This window comes from Pseudophryne corroboree, chromosome 4, assembly GCF_028390025.1.
Source record: "Pseudophryne corroboree isolate aPseCor3 chromosome 4, aPseCor3.hap2, whole genome shotgun sequence".
Lineage (NCBI taxonomy): Eukaryota > Metazoa > Chordata > Amphibia > Anura > Myobatrachidae > Pseudophryne > Pseudophryne corroboree.
In genome coordinates this window covers 483402138-483428606 of record NC_086447.1, presented here as the reverse complement: position 1 = coordinate 483428606, position 26469 = coordinate 483402138, and the positions used below count along the sequence as shown (strand labels likewise).

Genomic DNA, 26469 nt, shown 5'->3' with positions numbered 1-26469 from the left:
GAGCAGAATTGCGGACCCGCCCACAATTTCTGCCGAAAGTGGTTTCATCCTTTCATATAAACCAACCTATTGTGGTGCCTGTTGCTACTACTGACTTGGAGGATTCCGAGTCACTGGATGTAGTCGGGGCTTTGAAGGTTTATGTAGCCAGAACGGCTAAGGTCAGGAAAACAGAATCTTTGTTTATCCTGTATGCTTCCAACAAGCTTGGGGTGCCTGCTTCAAAGCAAACTATTGCTCGCTGGATCTGTAACACGATTCAGCAGGCTCATTCTGCGGCTGGGTTGCCGCTGCCTAAATCGGTTAAGGCCCATTCCACAAGGAAGGTGGGCTCTTCTTTGGCGGCTGCCCGAGGGGTCTCGGCTTTACAGCTTTGCAGAGCGGCTACTTGGTCAGGTTCAAACACCTTTGCAAAGTTCTACAAGTTTGATACCCTGCTGAGGAGGACCTTGTGTTTGCTCATTCGGTGCTGCAGAGTCATCCGCACTCTCCCGCCCGTTTGGGAGCTTTGGTATAATCCCCATGGTCCTTACGGAGTCCCCAGCATCCACTAGGACGTTAGAGAAAATAAGATTTTACTTACAGGTAAATCTATTTCTCGTAGTCCGTAGAGGATGCTGGGCGCCCGTCCCAAGTGCAGACTTCTTCTGCAATGCTTGTATATAGTTATTGCTTAAATAAGGGTTATGTTATAGTTGCATCAGAGTTTATCTGATGCTCTGTGATTGTTCATACTGTTAACTGGGTAAAGTTATCACAAGTTATACGGTGTGAATGGTGTGGCTGGTATGAGTCTTACCCTGGATTCCCAAAATCCTTTCCTTGTACTGTCAGCTATTCCGGGCACAGTTTCTCTAACTGAGGTCTGGAGGAGGGACATAGAGGGAGGAGCCAGAGCACACCAGAATCTAAATTCTTTCTTAAAGTGCCCATGTCTCCTGCGGAGCCCGTCTATTCCCCATGGTCCTTACGGAGTCCCCAGCATCCACTACGGACTACGAGAAATAGATTTACCGGTAAGTAAAATCTTATTATAATTCCGTTAGCAGTGTTTTAGTGGGGACGCTCACTCATACCAGAAGAACGGGGATAGAGCACTCCAGGAATATACTGAGCATTAGACACAGTATAAATACTTAGGCAACATTTATGTAACCCTGCATGTGAATAAATCACACCCAAAATTATAATATCATATGTGACACTACACGTTTATATAATATTGTGGTGGCTGACTGCACGGACTGCTAATCTATGCAGGATAATATTCAGCATTGGATGTAGCACAAATATAAAAGCTGCATCTATTTAAAGTAGCAATATTAATGTCACATAATTGTGTATGTTCTGCATTGGTGTTAAACATCGTGGCAGTGGGTATATCAAACCTGATAGCAATCTAGCAAGCAAAGACACTGCTTAGTGTAATTACATATGCAGGTTTAATAGCAGAGACTCCACCTGGTATAACCACACATACAGACTCAATAGGGATACGTGCACACAGAGGGGATGGTGCTGTTTAATAAAAGGCAGAATGAATGCAAGATCACACTGAGTTAACAACTGTTTATACGAATAAAGGAAATACAATGGACAGAAGTGAACCTAAGCTGTCAAAATCTGCATGATTAATTCTATGTATTAAAGGCATGGTTTATTACGAACCACCTGTGCAGTAATATTGCACGGTCATTAGATCATGCAGTAACTTATATATTTTCAGTTAGACACCTATTTCAGAGTTACATGCAATATAAGTCTAGGTTAGACTAACCAGTAAAATTGGCAATACAAAAAGGAATGGTGTCCAAAAAGCTGTACATTTACACATCATGTATCAATGAATTTCCCTCACATGATACAACTGTTAGTGGGACAGCAATAAATATTCATTATTTGGCAACTATTATTAAAGTAGGCTGACAGAATAGAGCCTTTGGCCTGCCTTATAAAGATATCTGACCATTAAAGTGGTAGAAAATATATATAGTTGTATTCAATATTAGCCCCTGTGGATAGGGTAACAGTGTGACTAAAAGATTGCCTAAATAGGGTTAAAATTCCCTATGATGAGGCATAACTTGAGATACATTATTTGACACATGAAGTAGCAAGACTAATATAGAAACAAATGTATCGAACAACATTCTGCATGTGAACACTGTTTTAGAATTACAAGCACCAATAATAGGAAAAGAAGTCCAATAAATTACAATCACACGATATAATGGGTACAACAAAATATTTGTAATATTTTTGTTACAAACACAATACATTTTCTTTATACTTCGCTTTATTCAGCCCTAAACAAGGGTGATTTGGAAAACATAATTTTGAGCCCTACAGCCTCTACGATAAGGGTGGTATGTTTATACGGGGGTGTTATGGAAGGACGACAGTAACTAGGTCGACAATGTCTAGGTCGACCACTATTTGTCGACAGTAACTAGGTCGACAGGGTGTCTAGGTCGACAGGGTCTTTAGGTCGACGGGTCAAAAGGTCGACATGAGTTTTTAATGTTTTTTTGGTGTCGTTTTCTTCGTAGAGTGACCGGGAACCCGCTTCGCTCGCCATGCTTCGGGCAAGGTGCCTTCGCTCTGCTGCCACTTCGTTGGGCACAGATTACTGTTCCAATCGTAGTCCACGTGGATCGTTAAGTATGAAAAGGTTAAAAAAAAGATAAAAATTTGTGAAAAACTTATGTCGACCTTTTGACCTGTCGACATAGATCATGTCGACCTAAAGACCCTGTCGACCTAGTTACTGTCGACCAATAGTGGTCGACCTAGTTACTGTCGACTTAGAGACCAGATCCCGTTTATACCTATATTTTTTAAAGAAATTATAATAAATTGTATTTTAAACAATATTTTCCAGGGTCGGTGTGCTCCCATTAGAATCCGATTATTTTTTCTCTCTTTGTGAAAATTCTAAACATGTTGTTTAATTGGAGGGTAGCACCCAAGAATTTGGTTATAATTATCTAAACAGTACAGTTTATTAATATTGAAAAGGACAAATAATCCCTGAAAACTCTGCTCAAAAGTAAATTTGTGTCTCTGGTGCGGATGAAAACTTCTTTCCCGAGTGCCAGGAAAACTGCAGGCGTGGCTGGGCGAACGCAGGGCGTGTTTGAGACGTCAAAACAGGAACTGAACAGTATGAAATGATTGCAAGCGCTGAGTAGGTCTGAAGCTACTCTGAAACTGCACAAAATTATTTTGTAGCGGCTCTGCGATCCTTTCGTTCGCACTTCTGCTAAGCTAAAATACACTCCCAGTGGGAGGCGTCATAACGTTTGAACGGCTGCTAAAAACTGCTAGCGAGCGAACTACTCGGAATGACCACCATAAATCCAAGCCTAGATTTCCAGCTTTTCAGCCCTTTTGGACTCAAGGAAAAGTAAAAAGAAAGGGTTATGGCAAACAATCTCAATCTGACAAATCTGTTAAGACTAAAAAGCATTGATCTACTAGAGGACCGGCTTCCAAATCAGAAGATAAGCCATCAGCCTGATGGTGCGTGCCTCCACCAGGGGGACCCCAGGGTGGGAGGCCGACATCTTCAGTTTGCACAGATCTGGCAGCAGTCTACCGCAGATGCTTGGGTGCAAGAAGCGGTATCTCACAGTTATACGTTTGCTTTCAAGAAACACCCTCCTCAAAGTTTTTTTTGTACCAGCCCGTCTTCAGTGGAAACGAAGGCCAGGGCTTTGCAAGAGGCAGTTCAGAAATTGCTTCAGTCAGCAGTGATAATTCCAGTTCCTCCTGCACAACGGGAACAAGTTTTTTATTCCAACCTGTCTCTAGTCCAGAAGCCAAATGGGTCGTTCCGGTCCATACTTAATCTCAAAGTGCTGAACAGTACATTTGGGTGCCTCTGTTTCATATGGAGACTTTACGTTCTATTATTTGGCCATGGAGCCGGAGGATTTTATGATATCCCTTGATATCCAGGATGCTTACCTACATGTTCCTATAGCACTGTCCCATCAGCGCTATCTCAGGTTTGCTATCTTCCAGCATCATTTTCAGTTTCAGGCCCTACCATTTGGCTTGCCACAGCTCCCAGAGTATTCACCAAAATGATGGTGGTAATGGCATCTTATCTCCATCAGCAGGGGATAAGGATTTTTCCATACCTCGACGACTTATTAACCCTGGCACAGTGTCAGGAATTGTTTCAGTGTCATCTGCAATAGACAATAGCTTGTTTTCAGAGACACGGTTGGCTCATAAATTGGGCAAAGTCGTCTCTGGTTCCGTCACAACGGATAACTCATTTGGTGGCTGTGCTGTATTCAAGCCTTCAGAGAGTAATTCTACCTCTGAACAAAATATCCAAAATTCAGTCAAGGATTCAGGAGCTGCTACACAGTCAAAGGGTATCCATTCACGCCACAATGCATGTGATGGGGTTGATGGTGTCGACATGGTGGAGTATGCTCAATTCCATGTGAGGCCTCTGCAACGTCTGATCCTTTCCAAATGTAATGGTTTTCATCAGACAATGAAAATGCAGACTATGGTCCTTCCTCTGGAATTAAGGAGATCATTAGCCTGGTGGCTACAGACATCCCATCTGGACAACGGAAGACCCTTTTGGATATAAGATTTGGAAATTCTGACAACGGAAGCCAGTCTTCAGGGCTGGGGAGCGGATTCAGGAAGGAGTTGCTTCCAGGGGCAGTGGACCAAGGAAGAAAGTTGTCTGCCAATCAATATATTGGAACTTCGGGCCATATATATTGCACTTATTCAGGCAAAGGACATCCTTCAGGGGAAACCAGTCCAAATCCGCTCGGACAATGCAATGGCAGTAGCGTACCTCAACAATCAGGGAGGAACTCACAGCCAGAATACCATGAAGGAGGTAAGTCACACGTTAAAGTGGGCAGAACTTCAGCATCTAGCCTTGTCCGCAGTGTTCATTCCGGGAGTCCTAAACTGGGAAGCAGATTTTCTCAGTCGACACGCCATTCATGCAAATGAATGGGCTTTACACCCAGAGGTCTTTCAAATTCTGGTAGACAAGTGTCGCATACGGGTCAAGAACAAAGAATCCCAAAGCTATCTTTGTGGACGCCCTGTCAGTGAGATGGGACTTTCGTCTGGCCTATGTATTTGAACCAATTGCCCTGTTAGCCAGGGTAATGTGAAAGGTAAAGGTAAAACAAGGAAAGTGCACTGTGATACTAATAGTTCCGGCTTGGCCCAGAAGACATTGGTACACCGATGGATGCTCCATTCCTACTCCCTCAATGTCCAGATCTACTATCTCAGGGTCCTTGCTATCACAAGCACCTGGATTGACTGTCTTGCGGCGTGGCTCTTGAGACTTCCATCTTGAAAGCAAGAGGATTCTTACAGCAGGTAATTCAAACAATGCTCAGAGCAAGGAAACTTTCCTCAGCTCGCATTTATTACCGAATATGGGAAGCCTGTATTCAATGGTGCAGCGGCCGGAAATTTGACCCTATGTCGTTCAGAGTTACCAGAGTCTTAGTATTCCTTCAGCCAGGATTGGACAAAGGTCTACGGGTGGCTTCTTTGAGAGTGCAAGTGTCAGCATTGACTGTATGGTTCCAAAAGAAAATTGCTAACCTACAGGATGTGCGCACTTTTTCTACGGAATGCTGCACATGCAACCTCCTTTTGTTACTCCTACAGTGCCTTGGGTCTTAAGTTTAGTCCTAAAGGCCCTTCAAGTTGCCCCATCTGAACCACTAAAACAAGTGGATCTTAAATGGTTGACTGCTAAAGTTCCCTTTCTACTGGCTATTGCTTCAGCCAGAAGAGTTTCAGATTTAGGGGCTTTGTTATGTCGCCCTCCTTTTCTGATTTTTTTTTTTTTTATCCAGATAGAGCGGTTCTCAGAAACAAATCTGAGTATCTTCCTAAGGTGGTGTCTAAGTTCCACCGTAACAAAGAAATTGTAGTCCCGGCCTTCAAAGGGCTGGACCTTTCTGTGGGAGATGTATCGTTGGACGTAGTCTGTGCCTTTAGGATCTACGTGGATCGTACCAGTGCCTTCAGAAAAACAGATACTCTCTTCGTTCTCTACGGATTTCACATAAGAGGATGGCCTGCTGATAAACAGACACTGGCGAGGTGGCTTCAGATGACGATTTCATAAGCATATTCTCAAGCTGATCTCCCTGTTCTGGCTAATGTCTCTGCTCACTCTACTCGTAAGGTAGGTCCATCGTGTGCAGTACAACGTGGTGCTTCAGAAGAACAGATATGTAAGGCAGCCACATGGTCTTCCATTAACACATTCATTAGACATTATGCCTTTGATACCTTTGCCTCTCAGGACACTGAATTCAGGCGAAGGATTCTCCTGTCCAATCAGGAGTGTCCCCACCACTAAATTGCTTTGGGACATCCCAATGTTATCCTGTGGATAACCTGTGGACCCTGCCGGAGAAATAATCGTTATGGTATACTTACCGTTGATAACACTAATTCTCCTAAGTCATCAGGATCCACAGGGATCCCACCCTGACGCACCTGATTTGAGGATCCTTCTACTCACTAACCTCTTCCTTCTTGTACGGAAGGGTGTGCATGTGTGTTCTTCTCGCCTGATTAGGGCTCTCTATGATGCTCCTACCTTGAGCTTTGGAAAAACGACTGATTTGTCTGAGCCAGGAGGCGGGGATATAGGGACGGGCCCATTGCATGCTGGGAGGCCGAAAGCTTTGACTGATGCTAATCCGCTGTCGCTACCTCATATCCCAATGTTATCCTGTGGATCTTGTGGATTTAGGAGAAATAGCGTTATCAACGGTAAGTCTACCATAACGATTATGTCATTGTCGTAACTTATTCAAACTAAATCCTAGAATTTTTGCTTTGCCAGATAAATGTGCTAAAAAGCCTATTCATTTATTGTTTATCCCCATTAGTCAATAATAAATGGAGATTTTGAACAGGGTAAAGTAACCTGCGAAAAGACACATTCTTATCAAATTAGCTCTGCCCATAAATGACAGATTAAGATGTTTACATCCCTGCAGCTCTATACTAAGGAGTCTGATAGCTGTTGAAATATTAATAGTGTAAAGCTGTGACATATGTTTAGGGATTTTGATGCCTAAATATGATATTGAATGCTTGGCCCACTTAATGTCAATTCTAGGAGCCCATATCAGATATATACAGTCTCTTTTAAGAAATAGGGAAACCGATTTTTAAAAGTTTACTCCATATCCAGAAACTAGGTCAAATTGTATAATTTTATGCATAAGAGGGCCTTATGAATCTTTTGGGTTAGAGAGATATAACAAAATATCAGCGGCAAAAGGTGAAATTTTAATGTCCTGTTCGCCAATCCTTGTCACCTCTATCTCTGAACAGGATTTAATGACGCTTAACATGGGATCCAATGTTAAATTGAATAACAGTGGAGACAGGGGACATCCCTGCCTTGTTACACTGGAAATTCCAATTTCTCTAATATCCTAGAGGATGCTGGGGTCCATATTAGTACCATGGGGTATAGATGGGTCCACCAGAAGCCATTGGCACTTTAACAGTTTAACAGTGTGGGCTGGCTCCTCCCTCTATGCCCCTCCTACCAGACTCGGTTTAGAATATGTGCCCAGAGGAGCCGGTCACAGCTAGGGGAGCTCTACAGAGCTTCTTTAGTAAAAGTTTTGTTAGAGTGTGTTATTTTACAGGGAGGCTGCTGGCAACAGCCTCCCTGCATCGAGGTACTGAGAGGGGGGAGCAGTGTCCACCCTGCGGGGTCTGAGTGAGCCACTGTCTCAGCTGACTGGACCCTGAGCTCCAGAGGGGATAGATCGCTCCCCGCCACAGTGTAACGCTCACCCCGGCAGCATGCCGCCACCCCCTTGCAGAGCTAAAGTGTGACGAGTGAGTCATCAGCTTCCTGGCAAGCGGGTAGCCGATGTGAAGATGGCAGCTACAGGGTAGGGAGCGCAGTACTGACCACTCTGGGGGCTCAGCGGTACATGGTGCAGTTCTGTGAGGGGCGCCCTGAGCCAGCGCCTTAACCCTACACTGACCAGAAAGCCTGTTGGGGTCCTTGGATCTCAGCCAGCAGAAAATCCTCAGGCCAGTATATTCTTGGAAGAGCGGGAAGACAGCGCCATTAAGGGGGCGGAGCTTCCCAGAGCAGACCCAGCAGCATTCAGTGCCATTTTCCTGCCTGCAGACACGCTGCCTGTGAAGAGCAATCCCTGAGTCCCTAGAGACTGTCTCATATGCTGCAGAGGATATATCTTCTCAAGAAGATCCCATCCCATGTAATCAGGATTGCACTGTTGTAGTGCAGATCCCGGCTAGGGAACCGCAGTGGTTAGCCTCTCTTAGGGGGGCTATTTCTCAGATTTCTGATAGGGTTGCAAGGACTAAGCATGCAACTCAGGTATTGTAGTCCTCTATGGCAGTATGGTCCGATACTGCTCCCCGTGGCACATTCTCACAAACGTGCTCTTGCCTAAATTACGCAGAATGACACGGATACCGATTCTTACACAGCAGACGGTGATGGGGATGTGTCAAGGGGGACGGCATCACTTGCTAAGGGGGTGCAGTTGATGATTGAGGCCGTGCGGGATGTGTTAAATATTTCTGACACACCTCCTGAGCAGATTGAGGAGTGATAATGTCGGTATTATCTTAGACCGCAAAGCTATACCCCTTTGTACACTATTACCGTTGAGCCGCTATGGCCGCTAGACCACGTGCACGTGCTACGCACTTTGTACGCTATTTGCGTACAGAGTCCTGCACGTGGTACGCACTTGGCGTACACACGCTGTGCTGAGTGCACGGAGTACACACAGCGAGCGCACACACAATGGATAACCTTTAAACCTTGTTAATGATACAATGTAATAATATGCTTACACTTTAAACCCTTAACAGTAAAGTACTGTAATGATGTTATACCTTTAAACCTTAAGTAGCGCTGGCGATACAAAGTATCTGCAGTGCATACACCTTAACAATGCTTATACACCTTAAACAGGTTAAACTACTTTAAAGCCCATGCAGGAAAGTGAAAACACAACACTGTTTGTAGATGAAACCACAGGGTTCTAAGTCCACCGTCGATTGATTCCAAAAGATAAAAACAATACAATTTATACACTACAGGCTAACAAGTAAATCTAAACAGAATAATGGCTACAGAGAATGTACGTACGTGAGAATATTCGCAAGCGCAACCCGAACTCGGTCCTCCGCTGGTCATACAGATAGCGTTTAGAGTCTTCTGACCGGCCAGGCAACAATGGTCCTTTTATACACAACATGCATACACAATACAATGGTCACTGTAATCTCATTGTTCATTGGACACAGAGATATGTCTCCACATTACAGCAAAGGTCATAGGTGGATTTGAAAAGGTGGGCGATGTCTCTCCCAACTGCTCTTGTGGGTGGTATCATCTGGATTCCCGCCGCATATGTAATTTACAGTAAATACAGTTAATGTTCATAATCTACTTTTGCACATAACTATACACAGGAACAAGCAATCTTTCTCTAACTAACACCGGAATGTTACCCTCAAAATACCCTACAGCTGGATACTAGACATCACCTTCCAACCTTTATCTGACCCTTCCTATCATGCAAAGGCGAATCCCTCTCTGTCCAGGAACTGTTTAAACTAGTAATACTCGCTGACATGGTCTAGGTGAACTATATCTAAAATGTACGCTATTTGGGTTAAATATGTAATGTTCTATTAACACGCTACACGCTCACAAACTCTACCGTAAATGCGCATACCACGCGCCAAGGCGCATGGCCGTGAAAGCTCTTACGCAAAGTGCGGATATGCGCACGCACGGCAGAGCGAGTGCAAGCGCAGCGGGCATGTGTATGGGGTTAGTACAAGGCATATGTATCATGATATTTTTCGACTTTGACAGTCCACCCTTTGGCAGTCAACAATAACTGCCACTAAACATTAAACAAAAATATACAATACAATATCTATAAAATAATTGGATGGTAGGAGGAGAGGAGTAGGCGGGAAATGTATGACCTAGTGGGATAGTAAAAGCATGTATGTATGAAATTCATGTCTGAGGGGCATGTATCATCGTGCCGTACATGTTCTAGATAAGCTTCGAGGTATTGCGAAGTATACATTAAATCCTTCTTATCCCGTATTAAGGGTCTGTAAGTGGGCCAACAAACACTACCGAGCTCTTTTCGGCTTCTTGTTCCAACAAATGGGGTGCACATTTAGTTGATGATACATGGAGGAGGAAAATATGTGAATGCTAATATGTGGATATCACCTGTCGACTATGTGTGATACTACCTGAAGATTGTAGAGATCAAGATAAGACACGTATCACAAATACATTCACATAACAATTGTGCAATCATCCTTGGGTGTTGGTTGAAGTCTTGTCCGGATGGGTGTATCCTTGCTGTGGGTGGTAATCAAAGTCTTTCAAGTGTCCATAAAAGTCTTTCAAAGTCTTTAGAATGTCCATCAAAGTCTGTAGAATGTCCATCAAAGTCTTCTTCCGAATGGATGTATTTTTGCTTGGGAGAAAAACAAAGGAGAAACGGGTGAAAGAAACGGACCGTGGAATCACATCTTATCACAACATTGTCTCAATTGATGGGTCATAAATTAAATCAGTTGTAACAATGAACCCGCTCCTCAAACTCATCACTTTGGTACTGTGCTTGCACTGCATTAAAATCCGAACACATCTAAATATCAAACCAATCATTACGACGACTCCCAGGATACAAAGGAGAAACTTTCCTACACTCACGATAACATTTTGAGCCCATTCTCCTAAACCTGAGAACCAATTGCGTGGGTTCAACCATGAGACCCAGCCGGTCAGTTCATTACTCACAGCAGTAAGGGTAAGGTTGTGTCTCCTTCGGAACTCCCATTTCAATTGCAAGATATCGTCCATCTTTTGATCTATGACCTCGGTTGGGTCATCAGTGCTGTTTGTAATATACGTGCAGCACTTCACACCATACGGAGTTGCTAGAGTGACACAATACCCGCCTGTCACCGCTGTGATGTAATTGAGAACCATCCTGTGCTGGATCAGTTCCGTTTTGTAAGCTTGCAATTCCCTCCCTGTATACCTGAAGGTGTCATCATACATCTCTGTGATATTATCTATCAGGTTCGCTAGCGCATGAATATACCTAAAATTTATAATTCCTCTGGCGGTACGGGTGATATCTAACGCGAGTAGGAATTGAATCCCGGTGGATTCGTGGATCAAATCAGAGGCTGCGTGCACTGTCCTATCTTAAAGGTGTCTCTTAACGATGTGTTCGTAGTGAGTATGAGTGTAAGGAGCTTGAGCATTGCGGTGAACGTCTTTCATCTTATTATGGGTTATGGTCATTACTTCTGGCAACACTCTTCCAATGTAACACAATCCCTCTGAGTTTGGGGCAAGCCACTTATACGCCTTCATCCCACATATGAAATATGCATCATCGGGGAGAACATATGGTACAGAATATGACATTACCATATTGCAAACCTTCCAGGTGAAAAATCCTACTCCTAACTCTCTCATCTGTTCAGTACACGTATCAGGCTGTATGATATGCGCACAGTACCCTGGAGATACTTCTCCAACCCGCATGGTCCTACTTCCTAGAGTATACCTGTACCGAAAATACCTCCCACCGTCGGCTATTTGGCGTATAAGTTCTGAGTCTACGGGCATTCTGTCGGCTCTGTGTGAAAATGCCATGGTTTGGTTATTCCATGTCACTTCCCAATTTCCCGGCTTTCGGGGATTGGAAATGTTGAAACATACTAAGGACCTATCCACATGATATTGGTGGAGCTTCAAACTAGGGGGCCTAGAAATATTAAATTTCTTGTCCACCGGTCTCCCACCCCTTAATTTTAAGTAGCTCATCTATTGTTAAGGGATACGGTACTAGTCCTGACTTGCTCTGACCTTGAGGTACTTGTGAGCACACCCAGCATTCTGTTTGGTTTAAAACCTTACCCACTAATGAGTGATAGTCACTCAATTGATGACGGTCCATGTTGATATTAAGGCTGGACTGACATCTCTGGATGCACCCGTCCTCAACTATGTTTTCACAGTTTCTACAAATACAATTTTCCTCAGCCAATAACCCTTCACAGTGTCTCCTAGTTTCGTGACTACCAGATCGTTTTCTGATACTCGCCTTTGCTCGGTGAATGTGTTGCTCTTGGAATTCTACAAATCCGTCCTTGCCATCAGAACCCATTCCAGATCCTTTCTCGACCTCTCTGGTACTCTCACCGAAACAGACTGCTCTGGTCAACAGGAAAACCCGGAATGCAGTCTCTTGGGGTAAGTCCATCTTGCTAAGGGGAGAGAAAAAGGAGCAAGGAAGGGGGAGAAAGGAGGGTAATGGGAGATGGAGAAAATAATAAAAAGGAAAAAAAGAAATTTGGTGCGACAACCGCCTCTGGTCTTGTAGTTCTCTGTGCTCAGGTGCCGTGACAACAGTCCTGCCTCTCAACCTTCCCGGAACAGGCACTCCAGTGATACGATGTTCTCTCCGAGTCAGCGACCTTTCTGTAGGGAACATAAATCTTGCATTACCATGTGTTCAACTGTTGTGTGAAATAAACCATCCGTAGAACATGAAAAAACAAAAAGAAAGAGAGAATAATAAAAAGAAAATTTGTCAGATTTGCGTTCACCATCAGGCTGTCACACCATCATGTCTATCGGTATCTCTGCACAGTCTTCCTCCACCAGTATTTCCACTCTCCACCCTCTGTGCATGGCCAGGCACAATGATGCTGGTGAGATATACTGGGGCTGGGCAGACCTCTGAAAAGACCGAGTAGACATGTGGCGTTTGAGCTGTAGTTCTGTCAGTGAACGTCAGAGATGAAAAAGGAAACCTTAAAGATAAATCACAGAGTTTACCTGGCTGCCCCTGTATCTACAAGAAATGATCTACCAACTACATCAACTGTGACCTCAGGTTTACTACCTAGGCTAGCAATCAATGTCACTGGCTGCAGACTACAGGTGTGGGCCAAAATTTTTCCTATGTGATCCCTGATCCCAATTTCGTGTGTCATACTGTGAGTCATGTTCTGGTCTAGGGGGTCGATATACCTTATGTGGGTCTCTAAAATTACAGTTCCGTGCGTAATGTACTTCCCTCTGACATTTAAAACATTTTACCACATACGACTTACCATCAGGGGTCTGGGGTTTAGGCTGATGTGGCTTCGTTGTCAGGGCTTTTATACTTACTGTCATCAGCTTATCCCCCTGTGACTCCCTGTGCCTAATGATGTTCCGATCATGCTCAATAGCGGACTCTCTTAATGCAGCCACTGAGATACCTCTCCAACTTGGTTGAGTGGTTTGTACCCTTGTTCTCAACGTTTCTTTCAAGCCGTCCATTAATACGGACACCGCTACCTCCCTATGATGCACATTTTCCTTAATGTCCGTGACCCCAGTGTATCTAGCCATTTCCTGCAGTGCTCGATGAAAATAGTCAGAAGCCGTTTCACCTTCTTTTTGTCTAATCGAGAAGATTTTATTCCACTTGACAACAGTTGGGAAATATACTCCTAACTGCAGATTGATCTGTTTTACGTTCTCCTGATTGTATTCATCAGTGAGAGGTACCTCTGCATCTAATTTACAGTCAGCAATGAATTTCACAGGGTCAATATTAGAGGGCAAACATGCCCGTAGCACTGACCGCCAATCTTTGTTATTGGGTTCGGTGGCGTTACCTAGTTCTCTAATAATCCTCTGACATGCGGCTAGATCTTTCCTGGGATCGGGAAATTCAGACATAATTGTCCTCAATTCTGTCCGGGACCAGGGGCAATGCATAGCAATGTTCCTGACGGGAGTGATTCCCAGAGCGTCAGTCTTCCCATTGGGGACTGCGATCACCCTGACAGGATTTAGTTCAATTACATCAATCTGGGTTGCTTCTACAATGTGAGGTGCAATTGACTCTGCATAATGTACTGTACCGTACTTACCTGTGGACACAACCTCACCTGTCCCTCCGCTAGGGGCCTTTGCTACTACTCTTACTGGTTGGGCCGTGCCCACTTGGGTGTCTTGTATGGTGGCTGCTAGAGAGAGTGCCGATATCGTGGTGGGCTCATCTTCTTGGTCGCAGTCCTGAGGGAAGTTTAAGATGGGATACAACTTGCACGGGTTAGTATTAATACATTTATTAAGTTCACTCATCATATATTAGTATGCCATTCTCTGTAGCCACTTTCTCTCCTGTAATGTACGGTGGTGGTGGTGCAGTTGCTATCAGTTTCCTGCTAGGGTTGGAACCAGCCGCTTGAGCTAATCACCTTTGCATATCACCCTCCTGTTGCCATAAATGTAAACAATCATAATGTCTATTCCTTTGTTTTCTGGATCTTATTAGACATATCCTTCTCCTTAAATTTTGCAACACCTCAGGACTAAAACTGCCTACCCTAGGGAACGGTTCCCTATCTTCCGCAGTCATACGTTCCCATTCATTGCATAAAACCTCTGCGTGTGATCCATATTTCTCACACATTATGTACCTCGCCGACCCTTTGGGCCGCGGAATATCAACCTGAACACTTGTTGATCGTCCCTTACTTGAGCAACTGGCCCCCATTCTTTGCAGGTATTGCCTTCTCAGCTAATTCCTACAAAAACCAAATTACTCAGTGGTAAGGCGACGGTGAAAGTTCTCAGAGCGCCCTCACCCACTCACGCCCACGTTGGCCAATACACCTGAGTACTGTCCGTAGCACTGGTCGTACCCAACCTAGGGCCCTACGTAACCTTTATTTACTGAGAGTGTGTGGGAGTGACTTACCCTTCCCAGTAAATATCAGTCGTTGGAGATTTCCTGAGTGACCAGCGAAACTCCCTTAAAATAAAAAACTGTTACACAAATCACGTTGCGTGTACAATTAGCGTCTATGATCCCGCAATTTTACGCAAATGGCGTAATGGGTATCAAGTTGAACTAACTATTGCACACACTAACGCGCGGTACAATCGCACGGTGTATAAGTAACTGTTACTTATCCGCTGTACGACCAATGGAATCGTTTTTCAGGCTGCGAAACCTCAGCCGGAGCTTTTCAAGAACAGGCCTATATGGGTACTATGCAAACCCCCGGGGCTGCGCTCTCACCGCTGACCTTTTTCAGGCCACGGTATTCAGAGCTTCGCTTGACTTAGTCAGCGGATTTCTGACTTCGCTGACCTCTTGGTCTGCTGTTATACTAATTGCTCCTTTATACCTTAATCAATGTTAACGTGAGAAAGCCACTCCCACGCCACCAAGTGTCCACTCACCTGATGTGGTCTCCTACGGGATCCCGAATTCTGGGTTCACAAAACCTTTATTTGCACACTCACGCTCGTTCACTCATATACACTTTGGTTTTTCTGTACAGAAAATTAATTTTCATTCAGATAAAACAGCCTAGTCCCAGAGGTGATACAGTAAGAGAAGGTTCTTTTAAACTAAATATTGGAAACTGAACAAATTTGTGCTATTTTCGCGTGGCTACCGTATCGCCTAAACTGAAACAATGCTATTGTGTGATTTGTACTTAGTGGGCGTACCTGTACGCACGTTGCGTAAACACGCCACGTGTGTAGGCCTTTACGTTGCGTACGCAGTCCCGAACGCTGTCCGAGACACGTGTACAAAGGCCGTACGTCCGCAGTACTACAAATCCCACACGTCTATAAATGTAAGCGATATTTAACTATAATCGCTTACTTAACGCTACACACAGTTTCCACTGTATCAACCTTTACAACTAGGCCAGGCTGTGTGTGCATTTTACACTTACTCCCTTAAATATTAACTCTATATGTTAACTAAATAGCAACAAATTATTCCAGTACAGATCAAAATAAATCTGATAATCAGTGATTATGGCAATGGTGTGAGCAGATATGCAAAGTACAAAATACAGGTGTATTCGTGTGTTGCGTGCGCATTTGGCGCCAAAACAGAAATTTACAGATTTTTAAAAAAAGAAGAAAAAATAGCTTTTGCGTTCTTAGCTTACGGATCCCTCCAGCATCCCTTCAAACCATGCAGGGCAGACGCTTATCTAATCAGCACTTATTATATCCCCTGACCAAGAGAAGGTTCACAGGGGATACTCCGCCCTTTGCTGATAAAGTCTGCGAAAACTCTGCTAGGCTGCGGGTATGAGAAGGAACCGGACGAGCCCCCAATTGATAATGCCGGTATTATCTTAGACCGCAAAGCTATACCCCTTTGTACACTATTACCATTGAGCCGCTATGGCCGCTAGACCACGTGCACGTGCTACGCACTTTGTACGCTATTTGCGTACAGAGTCCTGCACGTGGTACGCACTTGGCGTACGCACGCTGCGCTGAGTGCACGGAGTACACACAGCGAGCGCACACACAATAGATAACCTTTAAACCTTGTTAATGATACAATGTAATAATATGCTTACACTTTAAACCCTTAACAGTAAAGTACTGTAATGATGTTATACCTTTAAACCTTAAGTAGCGCTGGCGATACAAAGTATCCGCAGTGCGTACCCCTTAACAATGCTTATACACCTTAAACAGGTTAAACTACTTTAAAGCCCATGCAGGAAAGTGAAAACACAACACTGTTTGTAGTTGAAACCACAGGATTCTAAGGCTACCGTGGATTGATTCCAAAAGATAAAAACAATACAATTTATACACTACAGGCTAACAAGTAAATCTAAACAGAATAATGGCTACAGAGAATGTACGTACGTGAGAATATTCGCAAGCGCAACCCGAACTCGGTCCTCCGCTGGTCATACAGATAGCGTTTAGAGTCTTCTGACCGGCCAGGCAACAATGGTCCTTTTATACACAACATGCATACACAATACAATGGTCACTGTAATCTCATTGTTCATTGGACACAGAGATATGTCTCCACATTACAGCAAAGGTCATAGGTGGATTTGAAAAGGTGGGCGATGTCTCTCCCAACTGCTCTTGTGGGTGGTATCCTCTGGATTCCCGCCGCATATGTAATTTACAGTAAATACAGTTAATGTTCATAATCTACTTTTGCACATAACTATACACCGGAACAAGCGATCTTTCTCTAACTAACACCGGAATGTTACCCTCAAAATACCCTACAGCTGGATACTAGACATCACCTTCCAACCTTTATCTGACCCTTCCTATCATGCAAAGGCGAATCCCTCTGTCCAGGAACTGTTTAAACTAGTAATACTCGCTGACATGGTCTAGGGGAACTATATCTAAAATGTACGCTATTTTGGTTAAATATGTAATGTTCTATTAACACGCTACACGCTCACAAACTCTACCGTAAATGCGCATACCACACGCCAAGGCGCATGGCCGTGAAAGCTCTGTTACGCAAAGTGCGGATATGCGCACGCACGGCAGAGCGAGTGCAAGCGCAGCGGGCATGTGCATGGGGTTAGTACAAGGCATATGTATCATGATATTTTTCGACTTTGACAGGAGGCTTTTTTCTCAGACTGTAAGAAAGCCTTCACCTTCCCTGCTTCTAAGGAATTAAATGCCATTTTTGAAAAGGCCTGGGAAAACCCGGTGAAAAAACTCCAGATCCCTAAAAGGGTTCTGGTTGCTTTTCCTTTCCCGGAGGACAATAGAAAAAAATGGGAGTCCCCGCCTATAGTTGACTCCTCTGTTTCCAGGGTGTCAAAACAAGTGGTTTTGCCTGTCCTGGGATCTACCGCGTTGAAAGACTCGGCGGGTCGCAAGGTGGATGCTACGCTCAATTCCATATACACGTCTTCAGACGCGATACTGTGGCCTGCTATTGCCTGTGCATGGATTTCAAAAGCAATAGCAAAGTGGTCAATCACTCTGCAGGAGGACTTGACTATGATGGATAAAGGTGACGTTGATTTGTTTTTACGGAACATACAGGATTCTGTAGGGTTTCTGGTGGAGGATCCATGAAGGATCTGGGTTCCATGGCTGCGGGGATCTCCTCCGTGTCCGTCTCGGCTCGCAGGTGTGTCTGGCTGCGCAAATGGTCTGCGGACGCGGAATCCAGGAAAAGTGTGGAGAGCCTACCCTATACAGGTCAGGCTCTGTTTGGAGAGGCGCTGGATGCGTGGATTGCCACATCTACAGAGGGTAAGTCTCCTTTTCTCTCCTCAGCTGCAACGGCTACGAAGAAGCCATTTTCTCGCAACACGTCACAATCCTTTCGGCCCACTAGGACTAGAAAGAACAAGCCCTCTCACACCTTCTTTAGAGGTGGTCATGCCAATTCCAGAAAGCCTGCTCCCGCAGGTTCCCAGGACCAGAAGCCTGCTTCTGGTGCCTCAAAGTCCTCAGCATGACGGTGGACCGCACAGCCTGGGAGTAGTTCAGGTGGGAGCGAGACTCCGCCATTTTAGCCACGTCTGGGTGTCGTCCAGCCTGGATACAGTATATTGTGTCCCGGGGGTACAGCCTGGAGTTTCAAACTCTCCCACCTCACCATTTCTTCAAATTAGGCTTGCCGGCTTTGCCGGCAGACAGAGCTATTTTACTGGATGATATCCGAAAATTGGTATTGTCGGAGGTCATTGTTCCAGTTCCACTTCATCAGTTGACAAAGGTTACTATTCCGAACCTTTTTGTGGTACCGAAGCTGGATGGTTCGGTCAGGCCAAATCTGAACTGGAAATCATTGAACCCTTTTCTCAGGGACTTCAAATTCAAAATGGAGTCTCTGCGAGCGGTTATCTCAGGAGTGACGGAGGGGGAGTTCCTGGTGTTCCTGGACATCAAGGATGCTTACCTCCACATTCCCATTTGGTCCCCGCATCAGGCTTATTTCAGGTTTGCAATGTTAGACGATCACTATCAGTTTTAGGCACTGCCATTCGGTCTCTCCACAGCTCCGAGGATCTTCACCAAGGTGATGGCAGAGATAATGGTTTTCCTCCGCAAGCAGGGGGTGAACATAATTCCGTATATGGACGACCTGCTGATCAAGGCATTGTCCAGGGAGAAGTTGTTAAGATCCATTGCTCTCACGACGCATCTGCTCAAGGAGCACGGTTGGATCCTGAACCTTCCAAAGTCCTGGAGCCGACAAGGAGGCTGTCTTTCCTAGGGATGATCCTCGACACGAAGGTGCAGAGGTTGTTTCTAATGGTGGAGAAAGCGTTGGTGATTAATGGTTCAGGATGTCTTGAAGATGGCCCGGGTATCGGTTCATCAGTGCATCCGCCTTCTGGGTAAGATGGTTGTATCCTACGAGGCTCTGCAGTATGGAAGATTTCATGCTCGGTCCTTTCAACTGGATCTCTTGGACCAGTGGTCGGGATCTCACCGACATATGCACCAGAGGATAAGTCTGTCGCCGAAAGCAAGGATTTCGCTCCTCTGGTGACTGCAACTACCTCACTTTCTGGAGGGCCGAAGGTTCGGGGTTCAGGTCTGGATCCTTCTAACCACGGATGCAAGTCTAAGAGGTTGGGGAGCAGTCGCTCAAGGTGGTCAAGTCAGGAATCCATTCTTCCGATAAACATCCTGGAGCTAAGAGCCGTATACAACGGCCTTCCTCAAGCGGCACACCTTCTACAGGATCGGGCTGTTCAGATGCAGTCGGACAATGTGACTACAGTGGCCTACATAAACCGACAAGGCGGAACAAAGAGCAGGGCTGCAATGTCAGAGGTGACAAGGATCCTCCTCTGGGCAGATAGGCACGCTGTAGCGATGTCAGCAATCTTCATTACGGGAGTAGACAACTGAGAAGCGGACTTCCTCACCATCCAGGAGAGTGGGGCCTCCACCCGGAGGTGTTCGAGGAGGGAACCGGTTGGTGGGGGGTTCCTTACATAGACATGATAGCCTCCCGCCTCATCAAGAAGCTGAGTAGGTACTGTTCCAGGTCGAGAGACCCACAGGCAGTGGCGGTGGATGCACTAGTAACGCTGTGGGTGTTCACATAAGTGTATGTGTTCTCTCCACTTCCTCTTATCCCAAGAGTTCTACAACTTGTAAAAAGAACAAGGGTTCTGGCAATCCTCATTGCTCCGGACTGGCCAAGAAGGGCTTGGTACGCGGATCTGCTGAATCTACTTCTGGAAGATCCAAGGCCTCTGCCTCTTCAGGAGGATCTTCTACTACAGGGGCTGTTAGCTTATCAAGACTTACCATGGCTACGTTTGACGGCATGGCGGTTGAGTGCCAGATCTTAGCTCGGAAGGGTATTCTGAGCGAGGTTATTCCTACCCTGATACAGGCTAGGAAGGGGGTAATGTCTAAACATTACCATCGCATTTGGAAAAAGTATGTGTCTTGGTGTGAATCCAAGAAGTTTCCTGCGGTGAGTTTCAACTTGGACGGTTTCTCCTTTTGCTGCAAGCAGGTGTGGATTTAGGCCTGAGATTGGGCTCCATCAAGGTCCAGATTTCGGCCTTATCCATTTTCTTCCAGAAACAATTGGCTGTCTTCCATGAGGTTCAGACCCTTTTGAAAGGGGTTCTGCACATCCAGCCCCCTTTTGTGGCGCCAACGGCACCATGGGATCTTGATGTGGTGTTGCAGTTCTTCCTGCACTCGGATTGGTTTGAGCCTCTACAGGAGGATGAAATCAAGTTTCTCACATTACTTTGTTGGCCTTGGCTTCTGCTCGACGTGTGTCGGAATTGGGGGCTTTGTCCTGTAAAAGTCCATATCTGGTCTTCCATGAAGATAGAGCGGAACTCAGGACTCATCCACAGTTCCTTCCTAAGGTTGTGTCGGCTTTTCATATCAACCAACCTATTGTGGTGCCAGTGGCTACTGACTCCTCAATTGCTTCAAAGGCCTTGGATGTTGTGAGGACTTTGAAGATTCATGTGAAGACGACTGCTCGTCTCAGGAAATCTAACTCTCTGTTTGTCCTCTATGATCCCAAGAATATTGGGTGTCCTGCTTCTAAGCAGTCGATTTCTCGCTGGATCAGGTTCACCATCCAGCATGCCTATTCTACGGCAGGATTGCCGTGTCCAAAATCGGTTAAGGCCCACTCTACTCGTAAAGTGGGTTCTTCCTGTGCGGCTGCCCGGGGTGTCTCGGCCTTAAAGCTTTGCCGAGCAGCTACTTGGTCTGGTTCAAGCACGTTTGCTAAGTTTTACAAGATACTTTGGCCTTGGATGACCTCCTGTTTGGTCAAGCAGTTCTGCAGGAGCCTGCGCGCTCTCCCTCCCATTCTGGGAGCTTTGGTATATCCCCATGGTACTAATATGGATCCCAGCATCCTCTAGGATGTAAGAGAAAATAGGATTTTAATTATCTACCGGTAAATCCTTTTCTCGTAGTCCGTAGAGGATGCTGGGCGCCCACCCAGCGCTTCTTTATCCTGCAGTGGTTATTTGGTTCAGTACTACCTGGTTCCTAGGTAAGTTCTGTGTACGTTCCTGTTTCAGTACTGTTTCAGCTGTTGCTGAGTTCTCTGGCCTGTTGGCCGGATTTGCCTTGTTGTGTGAGCTGGTATGAATCTCGCCACTGTCTTGTGTATTCCCTTCTCTCGAAGTATGTCGTCTCCTCGGGCACAGTTTCTAGACTGAGTCTGGTAGGAGGGTCATAGAGGGAGGAGCCAGCCCACACTGTTAAACTGTTAAAGTGCCAATGGCTCCTGGTGGACCTGTCTATGCCCCATAGTACTAATATGGACCCCAGCATCCTCTACGGACTAAGAGAAAAGGATTTACCGGCAGGTAAATAAAATCCTATTTTTCCCCACAAAACCCATTCATAAATAAGGAAGTAACTGGCATATAAAAATTCCTTTAATCTACTCCAAATCCTTGACGAAGGAAGACTTCATATAGCTATTGCCATGCAACTGTATCAAATGCTTCTTGTGCATAAAAGCTTACAGGCATATTAGAACGGTTTGTAGAGGATTGTAACAAAGACACAGCTACTGCTGTCACCGCTGTGCAAAAATGCCCTTTACTGAGTGCCGGCCATGTACAAATCATAACTGATGTTCTGTCAACAATGATAATAACATCTCTTGTAGACGAGTTGCCATTAATTTGGCCATTTTCTTAAAGTCTACATTAAGAAGTGTGATTGGTCTATTGGATGATGGTAACAATAAATCCTTCCCAGGCTTTGGAATTAAGATTGTACGAGTTATGTTAAATGATGGGTATCTGGGGTGGTATTTATGAATTAATCTAAAGAGGTTAAGGAGGTTTGGGGGTCATCTCCGTCTGTAGTATTTTATAATATTCTATTGATACTCCATCTGGACCAGGTGATTTATGACATGGCATGTCCGATATTACTTTAGTTATATCCTTGTCTGTAATATCAGCCTCCAAAGGTTTCACACTGTAACTTTGTCAGCTTTGGTAGTTCAGCCACCTCTAATAACTCTAACTTTACAAGCAGGCTGGGATTACTTGGCTATGCTTTGTAAATATCTGAAAAACAAGCTTGAAATTTAAAAAAAAACCTCAGATGAGGTGGTTATGGTATTTCCAGGGTTTTCCTGAAAAGTATGATCCCTGTGCGACTACCCCACCTATAAAATTTGTTTCTAACTTAATTTTGGCCTATGTCTGATTCTGGTAATCAATTACTAAGGAAGTTTTCATATAACAACAATTTCTTAACAGACCAGTTTAAAAGGAATAAAATGTAAAAGCGTGTGATGCACGGGCCTTTATGTTCACTTTCTGGAGAATCACCCTTTTGTGAATTTATATTTGCTGATATTCTCTCTGTAATGGTTGTTTTATTTCTTTCTCTTTGGCAGGTTCTGTATTTTTACCATGTCTGTGATCAAGTGTGTAACCCAGTCAGTGGGGATTTTTAGAGACTGTACCAGCAAGTTTTGCACAAGAAGGACGCTCAGTCTATTTTCTGGCTCTCCTACTACTACTAATACTACCCATTGGAGCAAAGTTGTTTCAGATGCAGAAAAAATTGTGGGTTATCCATCTTCCTTCATGAGCCTTCGTTGTCTTCTGAGTGATGAACTGAGCAATATAGCCATGCAGGTCAGGAAGCTGGTGGGGACTAAGCATCCTCTGCTGAATACAGCCAGGTACTGCACTGTCATACAAAAATGCTAATTATGTACTGTCATTTTCCAGGAAATAGTTTTCACCTATATTAAAATGTCTAGCTGATACCCCTTTCAGACCACCAGCTTGTAACGCTGGTTATTGCACGTGAGCACGCAGTAACCCGGGTTGCTGTGCGGTCTGAAAGGGCCCAGGGGGAAATATCCTGGGTCGAGCGACCCGGTATTTCAACCCTGGTAGCGACCAGGGTTGAATACAGCTTCAACCCGAGTCACTGTGCGGTGATGCGACCCATTTCCCGTTCACACTCTATGGACGGGTGGCGCATGGAGATCATCTGGTCTCCAAGCGCCACCTCCGCATGTGTCACTGCCGGGCAGGGGACGACTGCGTGAAAGGGGCCTCAGCAGGTCAAACCCGGGAAGTACCCGTGTATGGCTCCTTGGTATGGCCCGTTATATGCGGTCTAAAAGGGTATAAGTTGCATCTTATGTTAAGGTCATTAATTTTCAAGATTTTTATATATTCTTTTAATTCTAGATTAGCTGAGTAAAAGAAGGTTGGTTTTGCCTTAGTAGCAATTACTGTTTTAAAACTGACTGCCAAATCCCCAAAATCTTGGCACTTTCAAAAACCTTCTCCATAGAACAGTTTGTGCTGATAGACTGTGCTATGATGAGTTTTGTGCAGTGGTTCCCAAACTCGGTCCTCAGGACCCAGACACAGTTCACGTTTTTCCAGGTCTCCTCACAGAAACACAAGTGAAAAAATGAGCTCCACCTGTGAATCTTTTAAAATGTATCGGTGAGTAATGAATACACCAGCTAGGTGACCTGGAAAACATGAACTGTTGGGGGTCCTTGATGACTGAGTTTGGGAACCACTGGTTTACTGGAAACATAAAACATATTTAGTTCTGTTTATTTTAGTTGGTGTATACAAAATGAGATTTTAACAAAACAATTTGTGTTCTTTCTCCATATTGCCAAATCAGTGAAAAACAGTAGTATGACTACTTGTTTTTTTTAACCCATAATTTTGGACCACAATGAATGTAAGCCTGTGACCCATTGCTTCAGCTTCTCTGTTGGCTAATGATTTAAATCGATATCAGGCAGCAGGTTCATGTTGTCATGGTCACGGCAATATAGAACGGATTTTGCTTTTCCTTTAAATCGCTGTGGATTTGTATCTCTTGTTACTTGCACAGTGTGCTAGTTTGTGACTTTCCAGGCAATTAATCCTTTTTAAAGCATAAATGTTCATGTGCAACACAGATCTCTGCACCAGGGGCATTAACTGAATGTTATGCAAAAGCTAAGGGATGTTCTCTAGTCTTTACAATACCTGAACTCCGCTCTAGTGCATCTTAATGAAATATTTTTTACTTAAATTTCTTGTCCGTGAGAAGCAATGACCGTTTATCTCTAAACCGGAAAAAGTACAAAATGATGCAACTCGCTACTCATGGTGGAGTGTCTATGTCACGCCATGCGCCTTGTGATGTAGCACAAAAACACGATGGGCGGTATTCAATTGTTATTTTGCGCCCGATCTGTCAACCAAACTAATGGGTGCGACGCAAATAAGTTCTGTTTAAGCGCTCAAACGGGTCACTTTTTGCTCATTTCAACTGGCCATCCTGTTGGGTGCCATCTACTGGCTGCCGGCGAATGCAATTTAATACCGCTCTATGGGCCAAAATCAGGATGACTGCAAAAGCAAAATCTTTCTCTTATGGGCAAAACCATGTGCACTGCAGGGGAGTCAGATATAACATGTGTAGAGAGAGTTACATTTGGGTGGGGTGTGTACAAACTGAAATCTAAATTGCAGTGTAAAAATAAAGCAGCCAGTATTTACCCTGCACAGAAACAAAATAGCCCACCCAAATCTAACTCTCTCTGCACATGTTATATCTGACCCACCTGCAGTGCACATGGTTTTGCCCATTAGAGAAAGGTTTTGCTATTGAGATCAACACTGACTTAGACCCTGTGTGTATGAGAACACATCTGTGTGGTTCCCATACAAAAATAAATCTCCTCTTTAGTACAGGAGGAATAAGAAAAGGGGAAGAGTCACGAGCGCAGTGGATGCCCGTTATTTCTGCTCGCATCTCCCTGAGGTGGTGACCAAATATGTGTGAAAAGTCTGGCTTTTGGGTACCCCAAATGCATTTTCAGCAGCATGCCTAATAGTTTAGATGGGTTTAGCCACTTGCGCTTCTGAACCTGGTGCATTTTGGGGCGACATGCACAAAAAGTAATGCGTGCCCAGTTACAGAATCGTCAAAACTACTGAATACTACCCCATGACATTAGACTGGAGATCATGTGTGCAAAAACAGTAGAATTTCCCCCTTTTTTTAACCAGGTATTAAATTCAGTTCATGGGTGATACAAATAAAAAGATTAATTTGTCCTGAAATTAACATCTAATTGTTTTGCGCGAGCCGCAGCTCCTGAGTTATGTGACAGAGCAATTAACTTTTTGTGCCAATGACGTGCGAGTACTACGGAGCCCATTATTTCTGCTCAGACCCTCCTGATGTCAGGAGCAGAACTCAACGAAGTTGGGCTTTTGGATGCCCAAACGATACATATCCAGTACTTTGCATGGGTTTAGCCACTTTACGCATCTAAAATTGGTGCGTTTGGGGAGCGACATAAGTATCGGGTGCCCTGTAACTCGTGACCTCTGGAACACTCACGTTACCCCGCCACTTTAGATGGGACAGATCGGGTGCGCGAGGGCATGAAAACAATATTGAATTCCCCTTATATAAACTTTATGTAATGTTCACAGAAAAAAAGCCCAGACTAGAAACATAGAAACAGAATTTGATGGCCGATAAGAACAACTTGGCTCATCTAGTCTGCCCCCCTTTTTTTTTTTTTTTACATTTTTTTTTTTTTTTTTACTCTAACCTTGTTTGATCCTTATTTCTTTGTAAGGATATCCTTATGTCTATCCCATGCATGTTTAAATTGCTCCACTGTCTTAGCCTCTGCCACCTCTGATGGGAGGCTATTCCACTTATCCACTACCCTTTCTGTGAAGTCATTTTTCCTCAAATTTCCCCTGAACCCCTGAGCTCCAGTCTCTGTGCATGTCCTTGTGTCCTATTGCTTCTCTTCATTTGGAGAATGTTTCCCTCCTGGACTTTGTTAAAACCCTTGATATATTTGAAAGTTTCTACAATGTCTCCCCTTTCCCTTCTCTCCTCCATACTATACATATTGAGATTTCTTAGTCTTTCTGGGTATGTTTTGTGATGTAGGCCATGCACCATTTTAGTTGCCCTTCTTTGTACAGTTTCTAATGTATTAATATCCTTTTGAAGATATGGCCTCCAGAATTGAACACAGTATTCTAGATGAGGCCGTACCAATGATCTATACAGTCCATTAT

At 44.5% G+C, this 26469-nt stretch overlaps 1 protein-coding gene across 3 annotated transcripts in view; it reads left to right on the top strand.

The window, feature by feature from the left end:
- Positions 1-26469, top strand: part of PDSS2 (decaprenyl diphosphate synthase subunit 2) — a 574604-nt gene that overhangs the window by 24538 nt on the left and 523597 nt on the right. For all 3 annotated transcript variants that reach the window (XR_010176032.1, XM_063917071.1, XM_063917070.1), the window contains exon 2: positions 22785-23075. Coding sequence is in view for 2 of the 3 variants with exons in the window: in XM_063917071.1 (XP_063773141.1) it covers positions 22801-23075 (275 nt within the window). In the remaining variant the exon portion in view is untranslated. The remainder of the gene's footprint in view (positions 1-22784; positions 23076-26469) is intronic.